The sequence below is a fragment of the Astatotilapia calliptera genome, chromosome 17, assembly GCF_900246225.1.
Source record: "Astatotilapia calliptera chromosome 17, fAstCal1.2, whole genome shotgun sequence".
Taxonomy (NCBI): domain Eukaryota; kingdom Metazoa; phylum Chordata; class Actinopteri; order Cichliformes; family Cichlidae; genus Astatotilapia; species Astatotilapia calliptera.
Window position 1 is genome coordinate 25,868,441 of NC_039318.1, and position 13,807 is coordinate 25,882,247.

General features: G+C 39.1%; 1 protein-coding gene across 2 annotated transcripts in view; it reads right to left on the minus strand.

Annotated features, from left to right (window-relative positions):
* Positions 1-315: 315 nt before the first annotated feature.
* Positions 316-13,807, minus strand: part of apaf1 (apoptotic peptidase activating factor 1) — a 47,378-nt gene continuing 33,886 nt past the window's right edge. For both annotated transcript variants that reach the window (XM_026146906.1, XM_026146907.1), the window contains one exon: positions 316-1,891. In XM_026146906.1, the coding sequence (XP_026002691.1) occupies positions 1,745-1,891 (147 nt within the window). In that variant the 3' untranslated portion in view covers positions 316-1,744. The remainder of the gene's footprint in view (positions 1,892-13,807) is intronic.

The following is a 13,807-nucleotide window of genomic DNA, read 5'->3' on the forward strand; positions in this document are numbered from 1 at the left end:
TTACAGATCAAAATATTTACTCAGGGAAAAATATCATTGCAAATTTGATTCCAGACAGTTGAATAAAGAGAAGCTGATTTTGAATCATTCTGGAAGGCAAGTCAAGCAAATCCTTCGTCCCTACAATGCAGGCCATGTGAGGATGAATCATGCTGTCACTGAGCCTGAGAGCAGGGCTCTCGCTCCTCATGGGGAGCGTCAGACGGCAGGAAGGAGGAGGTTTTATAGGGCAGAGCACACCAGGTCTTAACCATAAATTTAGCGCCTGCTAAACAAAACACAACTAAAAAGAAAGGGGAAACACACACATACAACTTCACAGCATATGTGATTTATTCTTAATAAATTACATTTTCCATTGAACCACATCATATAACAGTTTACATCCTGAGCTGATATCAGTTAGAAGGAAATTTGATGATTGAACAGCAACTTTAAAAAAGCACCAATCAGGAAGGGCACAGTGTGAGAATAACACAAGCATTATTGAATTTCATCCTTACTTTGATTTATTCTTTTTTTGTGCTTATTGCTCCAGCTGCACATGGAGTCCACACCTTTCTCACTGACGTGAGTGGTTTCGATAAAGGTACAGGGACACTTGCCTCTCTCAGTAAAACCTCAGAATTTTCACTCAAATTAAGGATTTGTTTTTCAAGTCACATTAAGAAAAGCATCCTTAAAGATTGTAACTACTTTTTCCAAGTGCTCTCAACAAGTGAAGGCTCAGTAGTAAGACAGCGTGCAGTAATAAGTAATATCTAAAGTTAAAACAGTTATATAGTTATATGAAAAAAAGGCAATTAAAGCAGAAAAATGTCTTAAGACTGGCAACATGAAATTCGAGTATAAATTATAAATCACATGCTGTGATTATATTTTATAGAAAACATTTCCTTTGATCCACGTTCAAAAGTACAAACAGTTCTGACATACAAATAACCTCTTCAGCTTTGAAAAGAATTTAATTCATAAAAACTTTCTCATGCTATCCATTTTTAATGCTCATCAAAGTGCACCAAAAGCTCCAAATGTGCTGGTATGTTTAGAAAGTGTTGACACAAAGCACACATACCCTCTGTTACCCACAGTATGTGCATTCACGAAAAGGCTGCAGTGTCTAGAAACGGTTTGAAACTGTCAATGATGAATACTGACCCAATGCAGAAGTTCGAAAGCATCACAGCACAGACAAACCAAACTCACTTCATCACTTCTAACAAATCATAGGACGTCTATGATAGCTTTTACGATTACATACATACATACATACAAAAGTGGAAAATCTCTTGCACATGTGCAATCCTCAACCCCAAAAAACACATATTTTTCATTTAAATCTTTCATCTGTTGGTAAATAGTAGTGATAGAAAAAAAATGGGTTTGAGAAGAACCGATGATCAGGTTTGCTGGCTTTTTAGAAATCAGTGTTACCTTTTAAATGCACCTCTTTGTGTTTAAAAAGATGTGTGTAATGCAGATTCAAGGAAGAAGATTTCACAGTGCATCATTTAAAGCTGGCGCAAACTGGTCATGTGACCCCAGCAAAGTGTATTTGTCTAATGCTCTCAAGGCTATTGTTACTGACTGTGCAAAGTGAAAATGTAAACTGTTTTTCTTAGATGCGCGGGCGTTTAGCGTTGGACAAGTCTGCATACATTATGCAATTGAGCAGTTCTTGCAATAAGCTGGATGATGGTGTCTGTTTCTGTCATCTTTTGGAGCGGTGCCGGCGGCGTTATCGTCACACCACTCTCTGGAGGATGTAGAGGATGCCGATATTGTCGATAGTGACGAAGGTGGAGAAGTCAGATGACACGTGTATCTTCTTTAAGGCGCTTCCCGTTGTATAGAAGGTCTGCAGAGCTTTGCCTGTCTTCACTTCCCACCACTTGATATAAAGAAGAAGGACAAAAAAACAAGAACATGTTCAAATCATTACGTTTGACCCAAGGGTATCTGAAAGAACAAGAAGTTATGTACAAACCATTGAAGAAAATATGTATTTAGTTACATTTCTCTGGAACAAGTAAATCAAGGCAGAAGTCGTGTAATGTACATTATGATTTGTCTGATTCATGAAACAAAGACAACAACAAAAACTAAAAAGACTCAGTAGTTTACGATGGCTGCCCAGAAGACCATTTTGAATTTAATATTCTAAAATCTCCAGACTCAAACTCACGCACACACCCACAGGCTCTCTCAAATACTTCGATGGAGACCCATAAACACACCACCCCCTGCAGCTTTTTTGAGTTATTCCCTTTAATCTCAGTTTAAAGTTGACATTTTCCATTGAAGCTCCTTCTCACTGGGATGAATCATCAAAGGCACATCAAGTCAATCATTAATAGCTTGGCACGAGTGTGTGTGAGTGTGTGTGTGTGTGTGTGTGTGTGTGTGTGTGTGTGTGTGTGTGTGTGTGTGTGTGTGTGTGTGTGTGTGTGTGTGTGTGTGTGTGTGTGTGCATTCAGCGTTTACAATATTAGGCACGATGATGACACATCAAAACAAGAAACGATGCCCCTTCCAGCTAAATAAAGATGGCGTGACTTTTTTAATAGGTTTAATCTTTAGTAGCTGAGCATGTTTTTGTTATGAACCTTTAGCTGCTCTGAGTGTGGGTTAATAAAGGAAAGCAGGCGAATCCCTAAGTCTATCGACAGACTGCAACAGAAGAGGTGGCAGCAGCAGATTGCTGGCTTATAGGAGGTGCGCACACTCACGCACACACACAGCCCATTAATCACACAAACCCTACAGCAACTTTAAAGTGAGCTCATTTGCATACCCCCCAAAAAGGCATCGCAAAAAAAATGTGGCAAGGTTCCTTTTGTTCAGATTTTCACGCTGCACCACTGTGTGTGTGTGTGTGCGTGTGTGTTGTTGTTGTTGCTGCTGCTTCAAGGCACTGGCAATACTTGTTCACTAGACTTCCTTCACTGTTACTATTGGCTGCTAAGATCTTGGTAGAAAAGACAACAGAGAAGACTCCTATAATAGTCTCCTAAAATGTCATATTTATAATTTATAATCAAAGCAGTTGCTTTAAATTGGTGACACTTGCCTATACTAGTTAATGTCCTACTTAATGTCCTATATGGTGCAGGTAGATGATTTCATCTTAACTAAGCCCCCGTGTCAGGATTTTGACTTTAAAAGAAAAAGTATCCACTACTTTAGCACTGGGGGAAATGGAGACAGGAGTATCTGGTATTAAAACAAACAAACCAAAAAAAAAAACAATCTTATTGTCTGCAGGGTGAATAATTTTAAATCTAGGTTATTTGTGACCCAGAAGATTAAAGATGTTTTTTTAAATATAGTGCAATGTGGTGCATTTTTCCATTAACATCCTTCTTTAATTGCTAAAAATAATCTTCTCTCTCATGCCCAGACTTCTCCTGGTAGCCCAGCACCTGGACACACTACTATGAAATATTTGTGGTGAATATGAGACAGTTTCTACTGAGTTTAAATGGAACAAAAAGCAGGTCGGGTTACACTTAGGTTATTTTAAGCCCCCCTTTTTGTGGTTTTCACATCATTACACAGCTCGTATCTGACAAGAAACCCTTATGGAAATGGAAATAATGTCTCCATCTCCTTCGTCTATATTCAGCCATAAATCAGACAAGAAAATATTTCACAACATATAATATTAAACATACTTTGTCTAACAAAACATTTGCATACAAAGGCTGCTTTACATAAAAGCTATTAGTACAGATTTGTTACCTTGAACTTCAAAGCTATGCTATGTAATTTGCTACTGCCTTCAAGGCTAAACGTGACCTGAGAGTAAACATGACTTTATGTCAAAGCAATTAATTCCTACATGGTTCATAAATGTGAAGAATGAATGTGAATAGTGAGAGACAGGAATAAGCATGCAAAATACCTTCCTCTCGGATAACACAAGAAAAACTGAAGTTGATACAGAGGTCATGGAGGTATATCATCAATATAATGTGGAGCAACAGCCTTGCTTCTCCTATTTTTGTTCTTATACGCAGTGGCAGCAGTTTATGCATATGCATATAGGGTGTATTTAATACAAGGCCAGCTACAAGTGTGGCCTGACCTTAGCTTTTAAGTTGAATAAAATGAGGTTTGATGATGATCAATACAAACTGAATTTCTCTTTGACAAGAGTCAGGAGAAACAGAAAGTATATAATAAAGGGAAGTATTAAAATCAAGGTAAAGTTATTGGGCACATTTTTTACAGCAGGAATCATATTTCTAAGCAGCTATCTGCATTCTAAATTATGTAATCTGTAGGCAAAATACAATTTCTACATGTAGCCAAAGCCCTGTTTAAGTGGGGCTTTGACTGCCGGACTGCACACCCAAAACTGTCTGCTATCATCCACAATAATTCAGCTTTTTATTTACCTTTTTTTTTTTTATTCCATACACAAGAGGCCCAGAAAAATTGCCCCCACAGACAAGTCGGCAGACTGCCCGATGGCTTCCCAGATTGCAAGGGCACGATCAACCCCACTGTGCAGGTTATCCCTCCTCAGAGAGTTTTCTTTAGTTATCTCCCAAACTTGAAATCAAGCAGCCAGGCTGTGCTAGAGACCTCTAAGGAGGCAAAAAACAGAAGACGCCTGACAGAAGACTGTTAGGTTTCATTTTACAAAAAGCTGCCTGAGTACTTGACCCACTTCAAGCTTCTCCGAAATAGTGAGACCTCAAACAGTCCACTCAAAACTTTTTTTTTTATTTTTTTTTAAATCAGGCGGCCTTAGCAGAATTGTCATTCAATCATCAATAGAGCTTAATCAGTCAGATCCCAACACATTTATCTAATGATGGGCTTATCACACTACCCCCCAAAAACGCCTGGAATCTACACTACTTAGTGTAAAAAGGTCAGCTACAGCAAACTGGTGGAAAATTACCATTAGAGAGAGTCTGGCTAACAAGATTTAAACTCGAGTACCGATGACCTTTCATCCTGTATCTCAGCAAAGAGATTTTCAAGGTCAAACCATGATGCCTACAATACAGCCATGAAACAACACAAAAACACGATAGAGGTGGGATCAATTTGATTGGTGAGGCGACAAACCGAGTATATACCGCAGATACCAGAGGAGGGCAGAGACACACTTGGCTAAAGCCTAATTGCATCTGAAATGAAACAAAGATGGCTGCTGCCTGTCAAAGAGCTGACAGCTCAAACAAAGAAATAATACTGAGACGCCTGCTGCGCAAGCACACAAACACATATATGAAAATAAACAGACCAATAGACGGACTGAAACAGGCGAGGAAGAGAGCAAACAGAGTCGAAAAACAAGACTGAGCCTCCCAGCAAACAACGGCTGCAGACGAATGATGAAACTCTTTGACGAAATTGATAATAAGGGGAGTAAAAACTCTATAACTCCAAGTGGTTATAAACAGGGGATTAGCAGAGAGACGCAATGTATGGAGAAAAGAGCTGGTGCAAAATGAATGTTTAAAAAAGCCCGTTGGCTTTGAGGAAGGACGACGGGAGATGTGTGGAGTGAAAGTGTGAAAATCATTTCAGAGTGAGTCTAGATTTACTAGGAGGAAAAAAAAACTTAGCCAGAAAATCGCTATGTTTAATCATTTACACAGGAGGATGAGGATGAGACTATGCTGGGTGGCATGCATATTTATAGTTTTATGTGACAGGAAGGAAAGTGAGCTTTTTCCAAAAGCTGCAGACGGGAGAAAGGTAAATGATAGGTGAGCAAATCCAGACAGATAAAAGATGCTGAAAACAGTAAAACATATTTCACATTTGTCATAACAACTGTTTATTCTCTCTCGTGGGAATATGCAGCTGGGTTTTGCGTTCGTGTGTCACATGGAGGGCCCATATCCTCGGAGCAGATGGCTGATGTGCTGACATAAACACCATCTCCGTGAGACCACTGATATATGGGAGACAGCTAGTGATGCGTGTAGATGCTAAATAACTAAACTGGAGTTGCTTGCTGGGTGTTCTGTGTGTGTTTGGTGACCACTTTGGGTCTTCTTTGAGATGTAAGACAACGCAGTCTGTAGTGAAGCCGCTGAAAGCGGAGGGAAATGGGTTTGTGACAATGTTTGCATGTACAATATGCAAATGCAAAGAAGACAACGCACAGGTGAGGCTAAGTGGAAATTCAGCGTATTCAGAGAATGCATCAGTGCATCAACATGGAAATAATATACAAGCAAAACCAAGTGTAGGTTACACAAATACTACAACTAAAAACACGGGGGATTATTCATTAATAATGGACTTCACTTATATAGCATCCGCCTGCCAGGCAGCTTAGCAAGCAGAATTATGATCTGAAGGCAGTGTTGTGCCAAAAGGAGCTCTATAAACACAGTATAGGATCCTCTCGTTAGCCTTTTTCTTTTAATTAATTAATTTTATTATTCACATTAGCTTACATATAGTTTAGCAATATTTGAAGACACTTTCGACCACAGACACATTAATATATTTCTTTTTCTATCACAGAACCCCCCAAGGACACTTTGCCATGCATACTGGAGGAGCAGCAGGTTCAGTTGTCAATGTTTATTTTTATTCATTTCAATTTTATTTCATTTATATAGCATAAAATCACATATTATCCTTTAATGTTGGAGAGAAAATCCCAACAATCAGACGATCTCTCATGAACTCTTGGTGGCAATGGGAAGAAAATAAAAAAAAACCTCCCTTTTAATTCTCACTAAAATAAAAGCTTTATCAAAAAGGAAAGTTTTAAGCCTAGTTTTACTTTAGAGAAGGTGTCTGTCTGCTGAAACTAAACTAGGACCCTGATAGCTGAAAGCTCTGTCTCCCATTCTATTTAGAAAAACTCTAGAAACCACAAGAAAGCCTGCAGGCTAAGAACAAAGTTTTCTAGTGGGAGACCACCTTCATCTACACTGAAGACAAAATTATAACAAAACAATGCTGCCAAACAAGGCCAACATGGAGGTGTTGTGGGAAGATCCTGGTTTTGTCATGTCACTTTTTACTGGGCTGAGGTACAAATAAAGCATCACCTGACACTAGAATATGTGAGAAGAGAGCCGTGGTGGTGCAGTACAGTATAATATTGTAAACTCTGCACTTTAAATGACTGACTTCTGGAATAGCTTTTGGAAATCAGGAACTCAGTTGGCATCCTGTGGCTTCTTACACGACTATGTTAGGTGAAGCAAAAAAATCATGGTAAGGGACTCAGCTGGCACGTCTCATTCCAGTCCCTGAGGGCCTTAGGCAGCCACAGGAGCAGAAACCATCAGTTTCTGGGTAAAACCGGTGAGCTTGTAGTACATTTTTATTGCCAGAGAAGGACAGGGGGAAACTGTTATGTAATAAACGAATAAATAAAAAACTCAAAAAAAGAACATAAAACAAAAAGAACTTCCTTCTGTAACCATCAAGGGAAAGTGAAGCAGCAGTCCAAAAGCTATTATCCCTGATAGCAAATGATAGAAGTTATACCAACAATCAGTGGGAGTACAAATGGCACTGGATGAAAAGCACAAATATTTATGGCATCTCCTTTGACTAAAACGTGATGTCAAAACAATGGCCACTGATCCCCTTATCAATACAGCCAAAGCATTCTGTAGATTCAGATAGTGTCAAGCTCACATACACAGAGGTTAGAATGACATCTGGGGAAGGCCTGATAGCGTCTGTGTGAATGTGAGTAACCCCAGTTCATCTCAGGCAACAACAGAGGAGAACCAGACTGGCTCAGACAGGCCCTCACCATTAGCTGTGGTGATTCTAAATAGGTCTGCTTATTCGGGCTACCTGAGGGAAAGTCAGGATTGCTTATGTAATAAAAAAACAAAACAGTTTTTATATTCATTTGAGGACCAGAGTGATGCTTATGTGTGAACACAGTTGGGTCTTTTAGAAGGGAGGAAGGAGGTAATTCATCTTCCTCTTACATAAATAGAGTCCAGGGGGAATAAGTACAGTTTCTATGCTAAGTAGAAATAAGAAGAAAAGTATCTAGAGCCAGACCACAAGGAGTGGACGCTGGAGAGGAAGAAGATTTTTAAAAAAAAAAAAAAAAAAAAAGGGACCAACCAGAGGTGATTTTGTAAGGCCACCTCCATTTCATAAAGAGAAAGTGAGGGATTTAGCGTGTGAGCAGGTCATGAGTCTAGCAGAGAGGCACACAGCGCGACTCTGAGGCTGAATTATTTATCCAAGGTTCCGCTGCTGAAATATTGATGCTCAGACAATCCTCTACACATCTCTCCCTCACACGCTGGCTTTCTTCCTTCACTTTTCTCTCACCAGCATTCCCACCAGCTACTCCTTATTCACTGCAGATAAACCAGAACCACCCCCCCCTCCCAAAAAATGGAAATGAATATGGATTCTGCAGAGAAAAAAATGAAAAGCAACAAAGACACATCACATCATTGAATTTTTTCCCCACTTTTCATCCTCAGTGTCTTATTGTTCTTTGTCATGTATTCCCCGACTTTATGATTTAAAAATGTAGCAAAGATAAATGAAAAAATATATATATGCAGATCAAGAGACTCCATAACAGGGAAAGAACAAGAAACATCAAAAGAAATGGCGAGAGACAAAAAATGTACTTGATGGATAAAAGAGCAGCTGGGGATTAAGAAAAGAAGACAAATATATAATTTACACTTAGATTATGTGTGAAACTGGCAAAAAAAACAACGAGTGAAAAGAGGAGAGCTAACTTCAACAGAAAATCTTGTTTTCACATTAACAGTTTGGCCCAAAGCTAGAAAGCTGTGACGAGTGAGCTTCATTTGATTTAATCAGAAAATTACTGTTACATTTACAACACATACATGTAACAGCTATTTTATACATTTATAATAAATCATTTGTTGGGTTTATAAGGAAAGGGCAGGTGTGACCATTTAAATCTTGATTTTATTACAAAAAAATAATAAAAATCAGATTCTACAGCAACAGAAATAAGTGGCCACGCTTAATTTAGAAAAAGTAAACAACAATGAAATCATAGCTCCAACCAGCAGGGCTGGAAGGACAGATGGTGGTGATAACTGTGATTCAAACAAGATAAAAAAGACTGAACTAACTTTTGTTATTTTTCCTTTCTAAGAATTTTCTAGAGCAGTGAAAACAAGAGCAATGTGCAAGCTTTTGTTTTTTGCTCCGTTTTAAAGCACAATTGTTTATTATTCTTTGATTTAATTATGTGGATATGATCCATGTGTAGCATTTGTTTCACTGTTTGGCAAAATTTGTTTAAATGTTTAGTAATAAAGTAGTAGTAGTAATAAATAAAAATAATAAAACAATAATAGTTATTTCAGAATATTCTACGTATATTCGTATTTCTATGACTTTAAATTGTTATAACCTGTTACTCTGATGTGCATAACAAAGTCCTAAAAAATGAAACAACTATACTCACAAAGTATCCCATGCCAATATGTTCTTGTCAGTCTGATAACCTGTTCTCATACGGCAGTCTCATCACTTTGACCTTCAGATTAATCGATTGATCTTATATTTATACAGTAATTTCTATATGTTGACAATATCACACTGGTAAGAATCATAGTTTCTAAGCTAAAAGGCTTTCTGTCAATTTTGGATCCAAAAATTATTAAATTGACCTTGAAGACCTTGGTGGATAGAAGCCAATTTGAATGGACTGTTAACAGACAAAATAACACGCACGCACACAAACTCTACCATAAACATAACCTCCTTAGCGAAAGCAATAAAGAACAAAATTAAATGCCAGAAAAAGAATACAAAATGGTAAATGGCCTGTATTTGTATAGCGCTTTACTAGTCCCTAAGGACCCCAAAGCGCTTTACACATTGAGTCATCCACCCATTCACACACACATTTACACGAATGCTTGATGGCAAGCTACATTGTAGCCACAGCCACCCTGGGGCGCACTGACAGAGGCGAGGCTGCCGAACACTGGCGTCACCGGGCCCTCTGACCACCACCAGTAGGCAACGGGTGAAGTGTCTTGCCCAAGGACACAACGACCGAGACTGTCCAAGCCGGGGCTCGAACCGGCAACCTTCCGATTACAAGGTGAACTCCCAACTCTTGAGCCAAAAACATATCAAGATACAGAATAAGTAAAATCAGTAGGAATGCGCCATTTCAAAATGTATTTTTATTTTTGACATCACAATAGCTTTGCATGATTCACAGTTCAAAACAATCCTTCTGTATCTATGCCTTGCCGTAGCCACTCAGAACATCCCTGTCTAACACAAACGGTTCCCTTCTAGTTGACTTTTGCCTGATTGCTTCTCTCTTGCAAAGAGAAGACTTGAACAGCGAGCTGGTGGGGCTTCTGCGCTTACCACCAGAGCTGTGTGCTTGAGACGACCACATAACGTATACCCACTCTCTTTGTTGCAGCCTTATGACCCACATGGGATGAAAATGACCAACTAACTACCTTGCTCTTATTGCCGTTATATAGAGCCAAGAGTAGGAAGAAACTGCAGACTGAAGCTGAGTTTTTGGCTCACAGGGATCACTTGCACATATGCCGACCTCATTATGTGAAACTTTGGCTGTTTCCTATGAGCACCCACCACAGTAACAGTATATATATGTGACATGAAAGCCTACTTTAAAGAACAAGCTTGAGTAAGCTCATTTGTGAGCGAGCGTCTTTGCATTTTGAAAAGCACACACCACCTAGCTCTACTTTTCTCCTCTATCAGTAATCTAACACATCTTCCCTGCCTCATTTCGTCTTGCTGTTCCTTTTTTTTAAGAACAAACAGAGACCCTTCTTTTACAGCAAGCGAGACAATTAACCCTGGCTTAATGAGCGACGCAGAGGAAACAACCGCCTCCAAGAGGCAGATAAATATTTCACCAGCTTGTGTTCATACCCAAAGCCTGACAACGAGTACAGAAACCAGGCCATCTTCATTCCGATATCAACTCTCTCTAAAGTTCTTCGCTCTTCTTTTATCTCATACAGAAACAAATTCCCAAGCAGACAGTCGAGGGAGTACGTGTCTGCTCTGGATGTATTTTGACCACATGAGAAAGAGCATGTGCATGTTAAAATATGCATTAAAAAAAACAAGAAGGAGAACTGTTGTTCTGTCTAAGAAAAAGATAGTCGGCTTTCAGGGGGTCTTTTGCATCTTGTGAGTGTGTGCAGGTATTTTTAGAGCCAGGTCTGCTTCTACGTTGGAGCAGCACTGCGGGATGCTTATTTCTGAAGCACGAACCCATTGAATGAAAGCAAAGCTGCAAACGCTGCCTGAACCAACATGGTGGCCTATTACACTGACTCTTAGAAGGCTATAAAAATGTGTTATTTCCATCTCTGGACCAATTTTGAAGGAGTGGGAGTGGACTGATCAAAGTGAAAGCCAAGGGGTGCAACAAATTCCAAATATACTAAAGGTGGCTATCTTTTTGTTGCTACACAAAAAAGAAAGATTCGAAGTACACACAAGCGTTGCGTGGAGATAAAATGAACCTCATGAAGAAATTAATTGTTATCATTGTTGTTGCAAATAACATAACCTCAAAGCATATTAGAGGAACGACAGAAAGAGAAAACCAGAAAGTCACAGCCACACAAACTGCAGCTATAAATAAAGTTGCGATTCACTGTATTAATAGATTATTGACCAAGGGCTTGTGGCAAGTGTGAACGCTCTCACATGGGCCTATCCCATCCTTTCATAAAACAAAAAACACAGGCATAGCAGATCTTGATGCTTTTTCTCACGATAAGCATCATTCAGTCCAAATATTTATCGTTCTCTTTCAGGATGTAGTCATGCCATCTTCAGATTTCTGTCTAGGCCTGCTTTTGTTTCAAAAGTTGTAAGTATGACTGGCAGCCTATGTAAGTGTTTTTTTTCTATCTGAATAAGCACCAAAGTGAGCTCTACATGATTTATTAGTGTAACAGAGTTAGCTTCCAGTGTCAGAATAAAGGACACAGACAAAACATCACGAACTGCAGTTCATTTCGCAATTAAGGGACTTGTTTGTTGGCCTACATTTGATGAAGGGCTGAAATTAGAATCACAGGAGAGAGGTAATAACCTGTGACACACTAGGATTGGAAATAAACATGGCAGCTCCTCAGTCAGCGTTGGTCCCTGTGACACAGCAGCGAAAGGTGCCAAAGAGTGCCAGTTCACTTAGTAAACAACATTTTCAAGACTTGAGCCCACTTATTCTGTTCTATTTATATTTTGGTCTTAAGCAGTAGTTCTCCAAGTTTTCTGAAGGTCTCCTTGAACATTGGCTGGTTTGTACCAGCCCTTGTTTTCTGATCATTCTCAGAGGAATGTTTGTTTTGTTCGTTGGTTTGTTAATCATTCAAACATTTAAAATAGCACCTTACTCAAGGGATGAACCAGTGTTGTGCATACACATAACAGACAATTGGCTGCCTGTTGCAGAAACATTTTTTTTGTAGTTGTATCCAGGAAAAATCCCCAAAACAACATAGTTGTTGACCAACCGTCCTCTTGCACTTGTTTACTTCTAAAAGCCTATATGACATATTTTTATTTCACCATTCATTTACCGCACAGAGAAGGCATCGTTTAAATATGTTAAAGTTTTCTTTAAGTAAACAGTATTATTAAAGATCTTCATGACTGGCACAAGTGCCCTCAAATTATGGTCACCCTTTACTAGCTAAAAGTTAACTGGCACAGTTTGGAGTGTACCATCACAATATTTTAAGGAAACTGGGCAAATAGTGGACAAAATAAAACATCTGCAGCAGATGAACAGGATCTGAAAGTTACAGAGCCCCGCAAGGGACATGGGAGAAAAAAAAAATTAAGACGGACTTTTGCGAGATCTCGCAAAACAAACTCGGGATCTCGCAAAACTTTTAGCCGCATTCTTCGGAGGCCGCCAGCTCGAAGCCGACCGGGAGGTCGAGGCACAATGTGCCGGGAGAGCGGCGTTCCTCCCGGCTGTAGTAGGTCTCGACCTCCCGTTAGCTTCGAGATGGTGGGTGTCAGATCTCCGAAAATGTCGCAGCACTTTTGCAAATAATAATAATAATAATAATAAACTTTATTTATAAAGCACACTTAAAAACCAAGGGTATGCCAAGGTGCTTAACAAGTAAAATAGAGTATAGGAGGAGGATAATAGAAATAGGACCAAAGCAAGTACTAAATATGCAAACAGATAACTGTCACTAATACATAGGAAAGCAACAGGTACAGAGCAAACAAGAATTTATGTGATGTCTTGTAAACAGAGCAGATATTCGACATTTACACAACTACATTCACGCCTCAAAATATCTTAAAAGTTTATTTTGAAGAACCAGAAAGAGTAATATTACAACTAAGTAGCTGCCGCCATTGTTGGAATTCAACTTTTGCGAGATCCCACAAAACTTTTGCGAGATCCCGAGTTTGTTTTGCGAGATCTCGCAAAAGTTCATCGTAATTTTTTTTTTCCTCCCATGTCCCTTGCGGGGCTCTGTAGAAAGTTATGTCTTTAAGAGATAGAAAAATGTATCTGGCTCATCAGTTGATCCATGTGCTGTTCACTAAAGCATTATCAGAAATGTTCTCAGTGGCTGTGAGAAATCATTTTTAAATAATGGAAATCATAAGAAAATTGCCAAATTGTAAAAGAAGTAGACTGAAAAATCAGAGACAAGAGGTCTGATGGAGTGATGAATCCAAATTTCCAATTTTTGGATAAAACAGTTGAGATATGTATGGAGAAGTTCAGGACAACAGTGAGAGTCTACATCATCTGTAAAACACGGTAGAGGTGCTTTCATGGTTTGGAGCTGCACTT